Source organism: Ylistrum balloti, unplaced genomic scaffold (genome assembly GCF_031769215.1).
Source record: "Ylistrum balloti isolate Yb309-2 unplaced genomic scaffold, AGI_CSIRO_Ybal_v1 Utg370324, whole genome shotgun sequence".
Classification (NCBI taxonomy): domain Eukaryota; kingdom Metazoa; phylum Mollusca; class Bivalvia; order Pectinida; family Pectinidae; genus Ylistrum; species Ylistrum balloti.
In genome coordinates this window covers 883,410-903,109 of record NW_026782237.1, presented here as the reverse complement: position 1 = coordinate 903,109, position 19,700 = coordinate 883,410, and the positions used below count along the sequence as shown (strand labels likewise).

At 33.8% G+C, this 19,700-nt stretch overlaps 1 protein-coding gene and 1 long non-coding RNA gene across 2 annotated transcripts; one reads left to right on the top strand and one right to left on the bottom strand.

Moving 5' to 3' along the window:
• Positions 1-1,783: 1,783 nt before the first annotated feature.
• LOC132553408 (uncharacterized) lies at positions 1,784-3,586 on the top strand. The gene is made up of 2 exons (XR_009554350.1): positions 1,784-2,030; positions 3,264-3,586. It is a non-coding gene; the product is annotated as an uncharacterized LOC132553408 (long non-coding RNA).
• Positions 3,587-9,226: 5,640 nt separating this feature from the next.
• Positions 9,227-18,008, bottom strand: LOC132553370 (ribosome biogenesis protein NSA2 homolog). Its single transcript, XM_060217608.1, has 10 exons — positions 17,901-18,008; positions 17,376-17,443; positions 16,923-16,988; positions 15,508-15,561; positions 14,987-15,137; positions 14,524-14,608; positions 13,523-13,617; positions 11,490-11,630; positions 10,417-10,468; positions 9,227-9,993 (listed from the first exon to the last, which is right to left on the bottom strand). The coding sequence occupies exons 1-10, from the start codon at positions 17,901-17,903 to the stop codon at positions 9,926-9,928; spliced, it is 783 nt and encodes a 260-aa protein (XP_060073591.1). The 5' UTR covers positions 17,904-18,008; the 3' UTR covers positions 9,227-9,925.
• Positions 18,009-19,700: the final 1,692 nt, after the last annotated feature.

The window sequence follows — 19,700 nt, the reverse complement described above, 5'->3', positions numbered from 1 at the left end:
AATATCCTGTCACGTAAGTGGGTAATTCACATCGCAAAGTTACACGTGAACATCCAAATCTCGATCTGCCATCAACTCTTCCTGTGGTGTTTTGGATTTGTGAGTGGCGACCACCGTTAAGTAGTCTTCCATGAGCATTGCGAGAGCCCGTCCTCTATTATGGTGGAATAGTCGTGGCATATTTGTAAAAAACAATTGTAAAAACAATTATTAATTTCAAAGGTATTTGCGCATCTTGATGATAGTCAAAAATCAACACTAGTTTGAAGGGAATATAACGAATGCATTTGTACAGCTTGCTACCATGGTAAATCAAGCGCACCGGATGTGGGTAAGTTTTTTCGTCATGGAGGACTTATCTTAATAACATTTATTAGGGGATTAGATAAGGTGCCCTAATATCCCTCTTACTTTTTATACATCTTTATATATCTTATACAAAGTTTTTTCACAATTAACAAAGATGCGTTTCTTTATCCATTCAGTATATATGTCTCTGATTACACAAAATTCTTTTTATTTGCAAGAAGTGGATGAATCTGCTTCTAATTCATCATGTACCATTAAGTTCTCCAAGGTCCCAGATGATGCTCTTTAAGTTTTGAGACAGATCGGAGAAACAAAATGGGTGACAGGTGGCCATCTTGAATGAAGAAATGTGGATATTTTTTCTTTTGTCCTGTTGTTCACAGATTGTCCCTCTGCCTTTCTTCTAAAATTTCGCAATGGATTTATTTATTGATGTGCCAAATAAAATGTAACAGGGAAAGAAGAGAGCATGTTTATGTATGTAGATTTATTATTTTATATATTTGTTTTAGTAAAGTTAAACTAAGAAGTGAACATCAGGGAAGTGATTCATCTCACAAAGAAACTGTTGATAGTAACTAAGAAAAGGCCCTCTATACAAAATATATATATATTACAAATCATATTAGTGTGGGCGCTATGATCCATTTTGGGTATCTGAGATCTGTTTGATTATTTGTATTCTTTGAGAAATACAGGGGGAAGACCTGAAAAACGTTCAAGATTATGGTAGCAGTACACAGTTTCTCGGTGTGGCCATGGGTGATTTTTTTGCTCATTAGATTACCCCATTATAAAGGTTTTAATTAAAAATGAAAAAAAAATCCTTGCTAAAATTGGTCCTGTCATGTTAAAGTGGACAATGTGGGGTTTCATTTTTTTCAGGATAATATTTTAGCTTTGTGTTGGAGATTACTATTTGAACGCACCAAAAACTAGCTTTACAGGAAGTGAAATTTTCATAGTGTTTACATGTGGTCATGTTATGAAGAATTTCCGAGTTGGAATTTGCTGAAATGTAAGTACTTTGTTACCACGACAGTGTTGTTGATTGTAAGATAGGTGATTAGAATTAAATTTCTCCTAGAAAGTTGTAGTGTTGGATTGGAATTAGCAGTATTTTTGCATTTTTAGCATTTTTTCAGTAGGTAACCATGACAATCAAATGTCAGAAATCAGAGGAATTTTTTTTTTTACACAAATTTCATCTCTCTACTGTTAATGTAATTGTTATACAGTTTATAAATATATATACATGTAATGATGTATTTTTCATAACCAATCTGCTATACCTGTATATCTCAAACATGACAAATAATTTCAGGAAAAATGCAAATTAACTGTTTACTGCTACCTATAAGGGCAACTATTCCTACCATTTCAATGGTCCGGATGCTCCCATAGCAGTCTCCGAATCATTTATTATATATTTCGATTAAGCGTTCCTGTGACCCTGCCTGCGAGTAACGTGTTTTAGAGGTGAAGACAGTATTTGGAATGAAATGTTGATAAAGAAAGGAAAAAACGGTGATTTCGGTGCGAAATTGTTTTTTGTTGTACTAGGAGTATTTGGCGGATTATATACATTTTTACCAACTTTTCAAGAAGCCGCTGAAAGGCAGAGAAAGGAAAGGGCAAAGGAAAGCAGCACTACAGCAACCCCACAGTCGTCGCCGGAAAAATCAACAGACAGTATATAACAAGGTTTTGTAGAGAGCCCTGTAAGTGTGATTCATTGCTGCTTACTGAGAAGGTAAACAATGGCTTACTTTCCAATTAAGGAACACGATCATTGCTCTATGTTGCTACACATGAATCGCACGTTGCTTAGCTTGTAGCTTTAGCTGAAGGGTCAAGTGAGCTATTATTACGGGGTAATGAACATTCAGAAGTAGCAGAGACGTATATGTGATATATACGTCTCTGGAAGTAGTAATAACAAGTGAGATTTAATGGCTGGAAGAATGGATGCCCGATTATCATGATGGCACAAAACAGTCTTATTCTCCTTGTACTTTTTTAGGAGTTTCTGTGTAAATATTTATTTGGTTAATGTTTTACCCTTGGTCTATTGAATTTGAGTTAAGATTATGAGTAGGTTGATATGTTGGTATTTTCATGATGTTGTAAGCTCTTCTCATCTTATCTTCAACTTGTAAAACTGAAAAAAAATCATTATACACCATGATACATTTATAATCAATCACTCAGACAAAAAGTACTTATCTGACAGTTCCTGTGAGATGTAGGTACAGTGAAACTTACAAAATTACATACATGATTCTTGGGACAGTAATGTTCCAGCTTTTCCAGAAATAGAACATTAGTTGTTACAATATTAAATATTTCAAAATGATTTTGAATGGATCAGAATTTTAATGTTATATTGTTAACAATCATAAAGCTTACCTGAACGTCGAAAAATACTCAGTGACCAGAATATCAAATGTTTACACTTACAATTGAATGTATAAACAAACCTGAAATAATACATTCTTAATGATAAGGATTTAAAAACAAAATCACTCTCAATTGAAGAATCAATTTTAAGCTTTTTTAAAATGCTGAAAAATATAAGATATGGATCAGGATAAATACAATACAGGGTCCTCCCCTTTATGTATTAAATTGAAAAAGTTTTAATTAAAGAAGAAAAATAAGAAAAAAATGAACCAACCTATAAAGAATCAGTTGATATAATGAATGGTGCCAAGATATATTGCATGTCTTGTTGATTTATGTACATTATCAAAGTTAATTCACCAGTAAACTTAACAACATATGATTGAGAGAAATAAGAGAAAAGACAATAAGACATTTTAATGGCCCTAGTTCCTTCTAATCAAAATTAAAAATCAATATGCATTATAACTTTGAATTGTTTGTTTGTATATTTACAATACATATGATTTCAAATGTATATTCACTGTAATACTTTTTGTCTTTGATTGTAGAGTCCTGCAGGAAAATAAGGAGGATAATGTCATTCGTGCCCAGAAAAGTGCTAGTATTTGCTTCAACAGCGACATTTCTCTTTTGTTTTTTTGATTATCTTTCTCGTAGAAGAAGTTCAGAAATAGACCCAGAAATACACAGACTATCTCGGTACAAAGAAACACAAGTACAGCTTGAGGACAATGAAATGTCAGGAAAGGACGAAAAAACATTCAGTTAGTCTAAATAGGAAACAACTTGTGAATATGAGAGAAACACACATAGAAAAAATGTAGGATGCATGTGCCACTAAATGTGATATTAAAGTTTTGTGTTTGATAAATGGAGGATTTCATTTTGTATTACATGTGTCTGTGATAACAAGTGGTGAGATGTCTTATTGTCTGAAGGTGCCTGTAATGAGAAAATTTTACCCAAGTAACCCAGAACAAAATGTATAGGATTTCCCTAGACCCCTATATCTGTATAATATCATACAATCTGTTTGGATCTTGTACTTTGATAAGTTTGATGATGATAAATACATCTGGAAAGAGGAGGAAAAAGTAGTTGTGGTTGGAGTTTAGACAAAATGTACACTTTCTGAACTGGAGGATGCTTGATACCTCCACCCTAACTAGAACAATGATAATCATGTTACACAAATAAAAGTGTTTAATATGGAACATATAGATCACATAGAGGAGGGAGTAGGTATGCCTACAGAACTCCTCCTGTATATGGTATCAGGACTTCAGGGACATTTAAAACAAAGTGTGTTCTGATTGTAACGGCCGTAGTCTACAAGCAGTCTCCTGAAACAGAATAGGGATTCACTATCTTACAATTACAGCGACTATACCAATATCCAGAAAATGCTTAATTTTTTTTTTTATTATTTTTTTATTTTTCAAGAGTTTTTAATGTACATAACAATTACATCAACAAAACATCATCAAACATACAACATACAATATGCTCACTCACACATCACCATAATCTTGATTAAGTTGTATCATCATCATCATCATCATCATCATCATCATCCATCCATCATCATCATCATCATCATCATCATCATCATCACCACCACCACCACCACCACCACCACCACCACCACCACCACCACCATCATCATCATCATCATCATCATCATCATCATCATCATCATCACAAACACCATCATCGTAATCATCATCATCAGAAGAAGAAAAAGAAACATCATCATCATCATCATCATCATCATCATCATCATCATCATTATCATCATCATCATCATCGTCATCATCATCATCATCATCATCATCATCATCATAAACATTACCATCATCATTATCTTCTTCATTATAAACATTACCTCATCATCATTATCCTCCTCATTATAAACATTACCTCCTCATCATAATCATCAGTCATCATGATCTCAATCAAGTAATCATGTCAATACATTCTTCATCATTGTCATATTCAATATGCCTTTGTCACCACCTTCATGTCAATAGATTCATCCTCAGCATTCATTATCACATATGCACCTCATCATCAACCTAACTATCAACACAATTTGTCATTATAACTTGAAATCCATCCATACATCATCGCCTGGCATTTTCATCAACACCCTTACTAACATCACAACACTACCCTTACACACCCACTCCTACACATACATCAATACTACACATAAAGATAAAGAGGAGAGAAAAAGAAAGAGAGAGAGAGAGAGAGAGAGGGGGGGAGAGAGAGAGGTGATCTGGGTTAGTAAAAATTGCAATAATCAGCGAAACAATAGGGACTCGAGTATAAAGAAAAATACCTGGTAAATAAATAAATAAATAAATAAATACTATAAGGGTAAGCAAGGGGCCTGCTATAATGTAAAGACAGAGAATACTAAAATACGGTAAAACATACTACATGACAGTAAATGTATTTAAAGTTAAGAATTGGCCAATTCCAATAATTTTCTCCATTCCTCATTAAAACTTAACTGTGCCTGTTCACCTTTACTATTGGCAATATATTTCTGAAAGGTATAAAATTCCCTGACTGAATAAATAAGACTATATACACTTAAGGCTTTGTGTTGACATCTTGCCTTATATATGTAATATTTAATGATAATTAAGATTTCATTGTCATGTTTGCTACTGATTAACTGATTTTTATTAGCAATGAAACCAAACAGAAAACTTATTTTATTGAAGGAAAATGGAATAAAAAGAGCCTCCAGCAAAACTTCTACACTTTCTAAAAATTTTTGAACTTCTGGACATTCCCACATAATATGAATAATTGTCTCCTTTTCTAAGTTACAGAATGTACAGAAAATGCTTAATGCCGTGATTATGTATTCCATGTATTACCAACATTTTAGGCAATATTAATTTGATCTGGTTATATTGAGCAAAAAACCTCTTGTGGAATGAAGTGAATCCTATCATGGTAACAGCCAAAACATGGGACAGACTGTAATTATAATCTTGTATAAATATATTGGCTGTTCTTGAGAATTGTGGAAATAGGCCAGTTCACAATGTACAGCTACAGCGTAATAGTTTAAACAACACCAAAATACACACAAAACCCAATAATATGATATACTTTCTGGAAATTATCCTTAACCCTGATATCGTTATGTCTACTGTGCCACACAAGTTTCTGTCCCAAGTTTTACATCAAAGTTTCTCTATTTTTACATACTTGTATAGTTACATCATTTCCAAGTTGGACACAATCCCTCATAGGGTAACAGAGGGATTTGAGGGAAAGATATCACTTTGAGCAGTCAATTAGTTACCCTAATATAGAGTCATTTGAAATTGAAACACAAAGTTCTTTTAAATATTTGCAACAAAAAAATGGCATCATATTTTTGACATAGCCCAATAAGCAATGCAACACTGAACATTTTTACACAAAAAAATGATAAGTTGTCTTGCTTTTTTCTAAAAAGTCAAACTTAATCACTTTCATTGTTTATCAACTATTGTAGCGTAAAATAGAACACATTTAAGTTCATGCTCACCGGTGACATTAGTACTAAATACCACCACTGGTTGTACACTGTAGTCAGTGGAACACAAAGTTTATTAAGCAATTATATACATGGTCACATTGGCCATTGGGTCCTACTAGATAGAAGACACCCTCTTTAGTTGCAAATGTTCAAAAGAATTTAATGTTTTTATTTCAGAATAACCCTGCATAAGTAAAAGACTGATTACCCAAAGCAGTAGCTATCCCTCAAATTCAGGACTATTACTCATATGAGGGGTTCTGCCCAACCCAGTTAGTACTTGCAGTTCCACCATTAGTACTTGTAAGTTCTGCTTTACTTTCAGGTTATAAATCTGGATTCATGTTTCCTCAATCACACAACTTAATCAATGTGTAAAGACACATTCCAGACTCCCCCAGGTCACTTTCTTTGATTCCTTTGAGCACACTGCTCTCCAAGCAAACAGTATTGAGTATACAGCTCTCCAAGCAAGCAAACAGCATTGAGCTATCTACTCTCCAAGCAAACAAACAGCTTTTGAGCACACAGCTCTCCAAGCAAACAAACAGCTTTGAGAAAACAACTTTCCAAGCAAGCAAACAGCTTTGAGCACACTGCTCTCCATTTAAGCACACATCTTCTAGATAAAACTACTTTTTTGGACCCATTTAAACACACAGCTGAAGTATTTCAATATTTCAGGAAATGTAAATTTATACATAGTGTATATGATGACAAAGAAGTAACATTTTTGAAACAATCTTCCCATTTGTCTAGTAACAAGTAAAGCAGGAACACCATTCCATGGCAAAGCAATATTCATGATTTGTTGTATGAAAAAGATTGCAAATAAGGGAAAGGTAACGTGTCAAAATATCTAGGAGAAAAATCTAGTTACAAAGGTTTCAGTTAAAAACTGAGGAAGGAGATATCTAGACTGTTATTAAACAAGAGGTCCATTGGCCTTAACGGTCATCTGACTATAAAGACCTATATATGTTAGAGGTACATGGGCCTTAACGATCATCTGACTATAAAGACCTATATATGTTGGAGGTCCATGGGCCTTAACGATCATCTGACTATAAAGACCTATATATGTTAGAGGTCCATGGGCATTAACGATCATCTGACTATAAAGACCTATATATGTTGGAGGTCCATGGGCCTTAACGGTCATCTGACTATAAAGACCTATATATGTTGGAGGTCCATGGGCCTTAACGGTCATCTGACTATAAAGACCTATATATGTTGGAGGTCCATGGGCCTTAACGATCATCTGACTATAAAGACCTATATATGTTGGAGGTCCATGGACCCTAATGGTCATCTGACTATAAAGACCTATATATGTTGGAGGTCCATGGGCCTTAAGGGTCATCCGACTATAAAGACCTATATATGTTGGAGGTCCATGGGCCTTAACGGTCATCCGACTATAAAGACCTATATATGTTAGTGGTCCATGGGCCTTAACGGTCATCTGACTATAAAGACCTATATATGAAAGAGGCAAAATAAGCTAAAAATAAATTGCTCAACTACTCTACAGCTTACATAGGAGACATTGTTGCAAACTTGAAATCATATTCTTTATACATGCACTTCAAAATTGCTATTACTCCGGATGTATTGTTTTTGAACAAGAGGCCTAGCGGCCTTGACATCACCTGCGATAAGCAATATTGAACATAAAGGTTAAAGCATAGTTATCAAGTGTCAGGAAACAGAAATTGTGACACTGAATATAGACAGTGTCAATACATGAATACCATCAAAACTGTCATCCTATACTGATAATTCTTACTAAGTTACTTCCAGTGGGAAATAATCATTATGCTCAAGAATGCTGTTTTTCCATGAAAATTACAGTAAAATCTAAAAAAATATTCCTCTACAGGAAGAAATGTGAGACTCATTTTGGTTATTAAAGCAACTTATGGTGCTTTTATTCATGAAGAGCAATTGATTATACCACATCTGGGTCTTAAGAAGAAAGTTTTTGAAATTGAAGTCAGTTTTACCCCTTTTGGCCTCGCCCATCAGCCCCTGGGGGTCAATCAGGATCAAAATGGGCATACCATCAAGCTGTCATCCTTCACTCATAATTCAAACCAAGTTTGAAATATTTTCAATAAAAATTAAACAAATTATGCTTTAAAATCTAGTTTTTCGTCATGAACTATTGTAAACTTTACCCCCTCCACACGGTAATGACCCTGGGGCCATGAAATTCACAATTTCATACTAAAGTACCTTAAGATGCTTCCATTCATGAAGAGTATTAGATTCTACCATATCTTTGTCTTGAGAAGATTTTTGAAATTCAAGTCAATTTGACCCCTTGGGATTTAAGAAATTTGGTCTGAATCATTCTTGGGTGAAGAGGAATCAATTTTGCCAGGTGAGTGATACAGGCCCTCTGGGCCTCTTGTATGTGTAGGTTTCAATTGGACCCTTGTTGTGCTATGTCCCTGACTGACAAATGGCCATGATCTTAGTATTTTGTATAATAATGAAATATGAGGAAGGAAGAAAAAAAAAGATTCAAATTATTCTGGAGAATTACCGATATATATACAATGGTTGGCACCAAGGTCCCTCTTGGATCTTGTAGGAACTTTGACTGTCGTACAAAGATACATCGTAAAAGTCTTCTCTTGCAAGTAGACTTTTCTAATGTAAATGCTGATACTGACACCATTCTCTCCGGTGTTATCTGGTTTTCTTTTCTACAGAGACGTGAGTTTTTTTCGGCACATAATTGTTTATGAATGGAACTGTCTAGTTATGGCATTTATGTGCACTAAACCTGACAAAAAATTTCAGACAAGCATCACATTTCACATATATATGTACATGACCATAAATGCCATACAAAAAGATGTTATTTGTGACACTATATAAACCAGATATCTTACTTTTCTTGTAATTAATAATGGTAGATACAAGCATTGAAATGAGCAAAACAAAAGGGGATGTTTTTGATTTGACAATTGTCCAGTATGATGTTTACTGACAATTGTCCATTTATTTGGATGTTTCACATTTAGTTTTAAAAGCTGCACTTATTGATCAGTTCTTGAAAATATGACTTGTAATCTTGCACAAGTCATGAAATGTATTGGAACTGAAATTTAATGTTTCAATGCTGTCTTTGGACACAATAATTGTGTGTATGATAAACAGCAATACACATACTTAAGTTTAAGAGCAAACAGCATTTTCCAATCAACTGTTTCAAACTTGGTTTTCCACGATGGTCAACAATTTTCAAAGAATACTAGACAATTCTGTTGAAGAATGCAAAAGGATTCAACATTTCATTGCATTCTGTTAGACTTGGTACTGGTTTTGGACGAAGATTTCTTAAGACTCTCTTAATAGTTTGCTATTCATATTCATTCTGTCTGGTGGTTCACTGTCCCTGGAATATAATTACATTCTGTCTGGTGGTTCACTGTTCCTGGAATATAATTACATTCTGTCTGATGGTTCACTGTCCCTGGAATATAATTACATTCTGTCTGATGGTTCACTGTTCCTGGAATATAATTACATTCTGTCTGATGGTTCACTGTTCCTGGAATATAATTACATTCTGTCTGATGGTTCACTGTTCCTGGAATATAATTACATTCTGTCAGGTGGTCCACCAATCACGAGACTTCATCACACCTACACCAATAAAACAGCATTGATACAACCATCGTTTTCTGGATTGTTTGTCACCTGGGCATATTTTCCTGCAAACAAAAAATTTCAAATTGAGTTGTAGAAAGGCTTGATGTTATAAAATGCTTCTCCAACAATTCCTTGTAGTAATTTGGTAAATGGATTTAACAAAATCAGAATATTGGAGAATACTTTATCTCTAAAACTTGTGAACTGCATGTTTTTATGCGTCATAAACATACTTATCAAATGAAATCAAATTTTGGGGCTTTGTCAGTTAATTTAATAAATATTTGCATTAAAACACAACATCCCACAGAATAGTGATCAGCACATTTATATTTTAGTTTATTACTCGAGAACAAAAATACTTAAATAAGATTTACCACTACAATAAGTTCATTTACAATATTTTATTGGCAAAGTATTAACCATGCATACATTTACTGGTCTTTAAAATAAATAAATATTACACATAAATGGATATATCTTACCCCATATTACTTTTCCTCCTTGTGTAACTAGACCAAGTTCACTGATGTTGACCTTGAAGAAGAAAAAGAAAAGACCGGCATTAGAACAAACGGTCAATAAATACACAGCATTATTCAGAATAATTACTTTAACAAAATTCTGTACATACATTTTAGATCACTATATTATGCCCAGTTTCCGTAAAAATGATTCATTTGACAATTGATTATATTGAACAGGATATAACCCACAGCACCAAATGAACCATGCAAAATACATAAGAGCTGTCACAGTTCCCCATTAAAGATTTTTAAAAACATCATGCAAAAAATTATGCAAAGCTAATGTCATCCTCAATACTCCAGGGGATACACTCCCCATCCCTCTCTGCATCCCTGAAACATTTCATGTCAAAATTGAAGGTTCCTTGTGGATAAAACAAGAAGACAAATTTGGTCCTTAGATGAACAACAAATAAATCTTGAGGTCACATAACAGTATGTTGTACTTGCTCTGAAGTTGAGCATCATTCCTTTGTTCTCCAAAGGAGCATATCAGTCTGTGATTGGTAAGTTTTTTCTCATGAAATTCACTCTAGACCAATCAAATGACTTTCCTGGTTCCTTCAATTTTGCCATGAAATGTTCCAGGAGTGCGGAGAGTGAAAGTGCTCCCTGAAGTATCAAGGACGATCCGATGAACAGAAAACCTATTGTTATAATCAAACCATCACTTTCCAGATAAATATGTTAATGAATGGTATTTCTTGGTGTAGTGGTTGTAAAGTCGGGTCAAATTACTTTTTAAATAGCAGAAATCATATGAGACATAAATGCTCTCACTCCCATTCATATAAATATTCAATGAATTTGCAGAACTTGTCAAATGAGACTTATGAATACTTTAAACTTGACAGATAACCACTTTAGGACAGTATACAACAATGGGATGAGATTAGATAAAACATTGGGATGGAATGTGACATAGTCAACAATACATGCCCTCCAAAATGTGTCGGGGGTATAAATAGTCGGCTGTATAGAATAATGCAAATCAATACAACTTATTACAAACTATAAAGTTAGCATCCTACCTCTATCACTGTTCCTTTTGTGATTACTCCAAGTGAGGTAAACATGGTCGATGTCGGATTTTTCTTTACTCCAATGATTGGCAGACAGAATGTAGCTTTAAGTTCTGGATGAGTGACGTGTGCTTTATTAAACCGTAATCCCTGAGGACAATAAATTCACTGTTAGGTCATTGCTATACAAGGATCTCTTTGACTTTCTTATTTGAAAGTAACATGGTACACTTGATTCTAATGTGCCAGTATTGCCTTTTTCCTGTTTAGGATTGATGAATATGTAATTACTTGAATGGCAATCTAAAGTTATGAGAGACAGACACACCATCCCATTATGGCAACTTTGACGTGAAATGGTCACAACAGTAGCATCAACATAATAAGAAAAAAAGTGAAATTAATGACAATTTTCGACTGACCAGCACATGTCTAGTTTCTCAGAAAAGAAAAAGCAAAAATTGCAAAATGTTGATTAAACCAGCTAATAACTCAATGAAGAGAAAGAGTGTATATTATAGATTGAATATCTGGTCTATAGGATCATGTTTCTCCAATTCAACATACAGAAAAAGCTTTTACAAATGAAAAGTGTTTTTCCTGTTACATACCATAAGCTGAGGGTGCAGACTGATAAGTTAAAATAGCACCAGAATTATTCCAGAATTAATCGTATCCACACAATAGACAATTAATTGTAGATGGGCTGTTGTTCAAACAAGAGCCCAGATATGGCATATGTAGTATGTCCTGCTTGGTTGATTAAGCTCACAGCTCTGTGTATAGGTACACAGTCTGTACACAGTGATCTCATTGGAAGGCCTAATCAACAGTGTTAAAATCAGGGGTACAAGTCATTTTCTACCTATTAGTAACCAAATCAGGTTATTGTGATCTCTGTGAGTCAAGTTTTCTTTCATGTCTTGGTGTCAGGTCGTGCATGCACCATCTGACATAAATTGAGGCCTCAACTCTGTATACATGTATTTAAGTGAATGCATGGAATGAACTAAAGGCATGGACATGTGTGTTGTCAAAAGAGGAACAACATTTCACTACATGTTTTGGCAAGACATTTGCAAAAAGACTGTCCCTTCTTATTATGATTTATCGTTAGAGTCACAGACATCAAAAACACCAATTAAACAGATTTTAATAAATCCATCATCCAATGGTAAGACCCACTTCCCACTCCACTAACATATCAACACTAACCAATACACATGAAAACGGACATGTGCTCATGGCTTCTCTGTCTTAATATCCAACATGAAGGAGAATAAAAAGAAACATGACAATTATTTCTCAGCCGTCAGACCTATAAGTGTTTCAAAAGATAACCATATTATAAGGACAATTATTTCGCAGCCGTCAGACCATAATCATTTTATAATGACAATTATTTCTCAGCCGTCAGACCTATAAGTGTTTCAAAAGATAATCATTTTATAATGACAATTATTTCTCAGCCGTCAGACCTATAAGTGTTTCAAAAGATAATCATATTATAAGGACAATTATTTCGCAGCCGTCAGACCATAATCATTTTATAATGACAATTATTTCTCAGCCGTCAGACCTTTAAGTGTTTCAAAAGATAATCATTTTATAATCAATACATTTTTCACTATTCCAGACATGCACCTGTCTTTACTGATCACTAGTTTCCTGTTTTGCTTACTTGTTATGTTTTTACACACTTTATCCTGATTTAGGATAATACATTGACTTTGATAATTTGCATGAATTTATACAGAAATTATCTTAGTTATTATTGTTGTTCATAAATATATCATCAAACCCCGCTTGTGTCAGTTTTGTATACCAGATAATCTGAACAATCAATAATGGTGGCCATGCAGAATTTTCGATTTTTTCAATAAGGAAAAAATTTGTAAAAATCCTATTGTTACACAATGTGAACATCCCCCCTTTGGACCTATACATGTAATTTCTTAAAAAAAAAAAAAACGCTCAGTAAATGGTGTTTTATGGTCAAGGACTAACAGATATAGATATGACAATTTTGAATGGTCGCTTACCATGGGTCTGATAAATCTTTCAAACTTTGGTGGTTTTCTTGTGAATCCTTCACCAACATAACATACTTTTGTAACCATTCTTTTCCATCCTTTACCTAGAATAAAGAAATAAAGTATTAAACATTTTCTTAATTTATGAAAAAAAAATTCTATTATAGGACTGGTAAAGTTTCAGGATTGAAGAGGTCTCTTTATAACACTTCAGTCATCCCCTGCATAAATCCATTTTATTTGTGTCTGTTGATAATAAACTTTATTTATTTTACAACCATTGTGAAACAAGTTATTTCAACTTATACTCATCACTTTTGTTGGACCGGATCTAAGTGTGCAAGGGGTCTTATTGTGGGAGTAAACCAGAGTACCTGGGGAAAACCTATTCTATTCTTGTCTATTCTCGGCCACTGCATCAATAGAAACTTTTGTGTTCTGATATGAGTGCATTATGCTGTATTAAAGGTGACAATATATATATATTATAAACTTTATTCATTTTACAACAATTGCGAAACAAGTTATGTCAACTTATACTGATCACTCTTGTTGGCATGGATGTAAGCGCATAATGGGTTTATTGTGGGAGGAAACCGGAGTACCAGGGGAAAACCCACGTGGTCGGGCAGGTGACCCTTACTTTTTCACGTCCGTTCCGGGATTCGTACCCCGGTCGGCTAGGTGAAAGGTGAGTGTGTTACCACTGCACCATCCGACTATAAACCCTGGCAAAGTTGGACAGTACACTGTAATCTTATTATTTGTTCATTTTATGATAAAATATAGAACAAATATACAATGTATATGAAAGTAGCTTTCATTTTAATTATGGTTTTACTGTAAAGAAGCCTAGGGGTCAACGTGCAAATTTGGCTCATATTCAAGGGGGTGGGCTTATTACAGGATAGTGAAACAGCAAGTAATTTTACTTAACAAAATAAGATACATGTTTGCTTAATTCTTGCAGAATATAAATGGTGCATGTGAATGTAATGGGCAATACTCACGTTTAGTTTTTCCTGATTTTACTACTTTAAACACTTCAGCTTCACTAATTCCCCGAACCTTTGGAATAGGTACATCCCATTTACCCTGAAAATAAGTTCAATTGGACATTTATAACATTATCTTTCCATATCTTACAGTACACGAATAAAACATGATTATAATAATGCCTCTTCCATCCTGTTTTGACATTACATGTATTTCAAAACTAACTGTAAAGTACACTAAAATCTGTCTTTATAAAAAAAAAAAAACACGACAGAAAAAAAGTGAAGTGTTGACAACGCAACACCCATGACATTGCAAAAATAACCCCCTAATGTCACCTTCACACTTTTCATAGGCAAGACAAAAACCATACACAATGCAAGTAACAGAGTAACAGTAACAGAGTGAGGTTTCTCAATAGATATTTAGTATCGATGAACATGAAAACAAATGTCTATAACATCATCAGTAACTTACAGCTTTTTCCTTTCTCTTTTGTTTGACCATGTTAGATAAAACTTTGGCACGACTTTGTCCCTCTCTGTCCAGTAGATAGGCAGGGACTGCCCCCTCAGGCACTACATCATCCTTTTTCTGTTTGGTCTTTCTCTCCTCATGCATTTTAATTCTGTTAATATATATATAAATCATTCTCCAGATATAAAGTTGCAAGTCCTGTGAATTATGTTGTCTTTCATATTAATATAATTGTTGTACATTTACACTGTTTAGTGTTTTCCTTTCTTCAGTATTACAATAACAAATTACACAATTATGAAACCTGATATTGTTTCTTAGAATACTTACGTCTCTGTAGCAAAGAAATTTCACAAATTACAGACAAATAAAGTATCTATAAAGCTATCAGATGCATTATGTTAATTTTTCTTAAGATAAAAATCTGTTTAAGGTTTAATAAAGAAAAGAAAAGAGTAATACATTACAACATATATCTTAATCAATACTTAATTCTTCGATACCGGATTTCTTCCACTTACGTTTTCTTCATCTGTACTTTTTCTGAATGTCTCTTCTTGTTGTGTAATTTTGCTCTAGAAAGAAAGTTGGAATTAAATTATCAGCAGGCTTTAATATTTGGAACAAATCAGAGTTTGTGAGGTAATCATAGGTATTAGACTGTTCACCAATAAAAGATAAAAACATTTCTTAATTGGGAAGTTAGTAACAGTGGCAAGATTTAACGACATCTTAAATTTTCAGGAAATTTTCACGAAAAAATATACAAAGAACAGGACATTTCCTATATATTGTATGTTAAATTTCCCAATTTGGGGACAATTCAGGAAGGTATTTGTGTTCTTTTGTAGGTAGATTAATCACAGTGCAATACATGAAGTAAGAACTATCACTACTGACTGAGAAGATTATAGCTGAGGGATTTTCATTTTAACAATCAATATGAAGCCAAGTCAAAACCTGTTTTAATTTCATTGTAATTTAATTCAACACACACACATATATATATAATATTTACCTGGCAACAATCTCACACCTGGTATAAACCTATTCAGTGAAATTTCATCACATGTTAAATGATTGTCCTATATTCGGTGTACCACCTGACCGTGATCTGATCATGATATTAAAACTGTGATCTCCAACAATCTGATCATAGTACTGTTGAAACTTGTTTTCTCGAAATCACTCGAGTCAAAGTTATTTTCAATTCCCAATTATTTCCCTTCTATATCTTTGTAATTTTAGTTTGGGTAAGTCAAATTTCAATGAGTCGAAACTTCGGCTGAGTCAAGGTGATTTTTCAGTCCCTTCAATTGTAAAAGCAAGGAAAAGTCTTTTGTTGTCTCAAAATTGATTTTTGTCAAAACACCTGCACATCTTTCTACGAAATTGGTCAATGCATACACAGAGTAGAAATTCACTCATGCGTAACACAACACTTGGTCACTGGCAATTAATGAACAGTTTAATTATCCAATTAAAGGTTTTGGCTTCTTAATTAGTGTCACTATTCTGTAGAAGTGACTTACCTTATGTTAAAAAAGTAGCGCGTTTACACAAAATATGAACAAACATTTAGCTTGGTTGCATGCATCTTCATGAATGATAAAAACGAAACCGGTAAAACAGTACAAACTTTTTTATGAAATCTGATCCCGACAATTCTGAAAGAAACTCATTTTGAGGCTGTTAACTAAAGGACTAAGATTGGGCACTTTTTCAGATTTACTGTTTGGACAATGAAGTGCTGAAAGTATTTTTCATAGATAGAGTCTATATCTGTGTGTGATTTGTTAAAGTCTAGTGCTTGTATAATGTTTTCTGTAATAGGTAAAACCTTTCTAGTGCTTGAATTTCAATATAACAAGTTTTGACTATAGTAAACTGTGACCTTCAATACCCTGATCATTCACTGGCACATTTCTTAACTCACTTTATTCCCCTAAGTTTCTTGGCCTTTTCTGCCATTTCATGGGCACGACGCCCTTCCTTCTTCCTCCTGTTTGCAATATCAAACAAAAATAGTATATAAAACAAGTGAATTTGTAATATACTCACAAAATCTAACATAGAAACTGTATTTGTCTTACCAAGACATAAGGTGTTCTTTTAATTTTAGAATATACATACGTTACCCAAACAGTAATTACTTTTTCCTAAAAACATACTGTTGTTTGGAGATATGAATTCATTTAGCAATGAAATCAATTTATTAGTTTAGCAACAATTCAATAAATCTGCCGATCGGTAGTCTATTATGTTATAGTAGTAATATAATATCAACAGACAGTAAATATTATGTTATATAAGTAAAAAGTAGCATAAGGATTAAGAAGTAAATATTACTATTTTCCAAAAATATATCTACAACATTGTAAATACCGACTTTCTCTCATGGTAGTCCAATCTGTAGCCATGACGTTTCCTATGGAGTTCTATGTGTTCGTTCTGAGGCTGTAAAAAAAAGAGAAAATGCATCACTTGAACTAAATTACTTAGTCTGATCAACAGAATTCAACAGAGAACATTTACAAGATGAATATCTTTCAATCCTCTTGAAGTAAGAACTTTTTAGAAGTTAAGAAATTCAATAAAACAAAACATCATGATGACATTACTTAAGGTTACTACTGTACTAGCCTCGTCTGTCAATACATATAGGTGGTGAAAGCAGATGCTTCACTAAAATTAAACGTAATTGGACTATTTGCAAACAGCAAAATTTTGACAAGTCGCCTCTTTTTTTAAATGTAAACAGCATTTAAAAAAACAGGCCACCTGTCAATGCGATAACAGCAGGCCGACTGTACCGGAGTATGCGGTGTGAAGGACAAAATCTGTCATATTTCCGGACATGAAACATGATTTTTGATTGAAATTATAGAAATACGGAACAAAGAAGGACACTTACCATGTTTGTACGCTTGTATGATGCTCTTAGGTCGTGTTTTGGGTGATGGTGAAATAACGTGCAGCAATGAAAACACGACCTCGCTCTGAAAGGAAGTTACAAGCGTGCTTTGCACCAAGATTAAGAGCATTCGGAACATTTCGCCTCAATGCCTGAAAAAGTGGAATCTTAAAATCGATAGCTGAGTCCAGCTGAAAGCCAGACTTTAGACGTGGTTGCGTATTTTCATATTATCTACATAAGTATAAGAATCAACAAACACATTGTCATAATATACACTTATTTTTAATTATATTGTAAAGAAAAGATCGTAAAATATACACTGAAATCAGTTGAATAATCTATTACAGGGATTAATCTAGACAAAAAAATCACCACTTTTTACCAGAGACGTATATAACACATACGTTATATACGTCTCTGTTTTTACTAAACACATTTCCAAGTAATGTAATTTTGAAAAGGAAATATCAATATAACTGCATTGTCTCATTTATTCATTTAATCTTCATGTATGTCATATATTTAAACCCTATCCCACTTTTGAATTCTAACTAGAAGGGCTATCTGTAATTTCTCTCAACATAGAAAAATATTCACCTTTTTTCGACAAATTTAGATTAACCCATGACATAAAAGGTAAAGATAACATCTCCATGTTGTGTTATCATAAACATTTATTGTAAGCAGGGATACGGAGCTGTCTTAACTATATAATATTTATCCACACTTTCTGCCTGTATCTGGTATATGTGGTGCAGATTCAGACAGACGTAAAATGTTGGTGTTTTTTCACTTAGTGGTTGGTTAGTTTCAGATATGAGTTTCAGGAAATGACAGTCCGAGATGCCATTTGTAACCTTCAATAGTACAGTTCTATGAATCTAAAAAGTTATCATTTGTGTTGAATACTAATATAATAGTGATTTAGTTGTTTGCGTCCTTTAAGGAGAAAATTACACGTGCTCAGGTGACCTCATCATTCACTGATTTCTGGTTGTAATGAATGTTCATGCCAATGAATACATGTATTAATACTGAAAGTCAAATTTAACGCTTAACTATTCAGTCGTTGCCTCTTGTTGAAGGCCTGATAATTAATCATCATGTTAGAGTCTCCTGGATGCATCAGACCATGGAAAACCTACCTGTTTTCTTCAATACAATTCATCTTGTCTTGTAGATGATTGTTTTGTTTGTTCTACAATGACCTGTTTACCAAGTTTGATGACCAACATCCTGATCAAAGTAAGCTGAGTCAGCCTCAGACATGAAAAGGTAACAGCCCTCACACTAACTTAGTGCGAGGGCTGTTACCTGACTGCATTATGTTGTCGAGAAAATATAACAAAAAAGTTTAAAAGAATTTATTATATATTTAGTAAGCACACCAAAAATGATTAAGTTCAAGTAATTGGAGACCAGGTGTGGGGTTAAATAGCATTGCACTTATTCATCCCATACCGTCATGTCCTATCCTGTCCTGTCCAGAAAGCACCTGGCATATTCATCCTTTGACAAATTTTGGTCAAACTTTATGCAAAAGTCAATTACGAGCAAACTTAGGAGATTGTTGTGTTTCAGGGGCCAAGTTAGTTCTAGTCCAAGTTCACCCATGCTATAGATAGAAAAAAATGAACTGATTTAATTTCAACACTTGGCAACTTCATATTTTAATGGAAATTGGTCAAACTTTATGCAAAGATCAACAAATGTAACAGTCACAATTTTTATTATGAACTGGCAATACGTCACATGTACATGATAGTAGGTTGATGTGGATTACCTGGAAAGTAATAT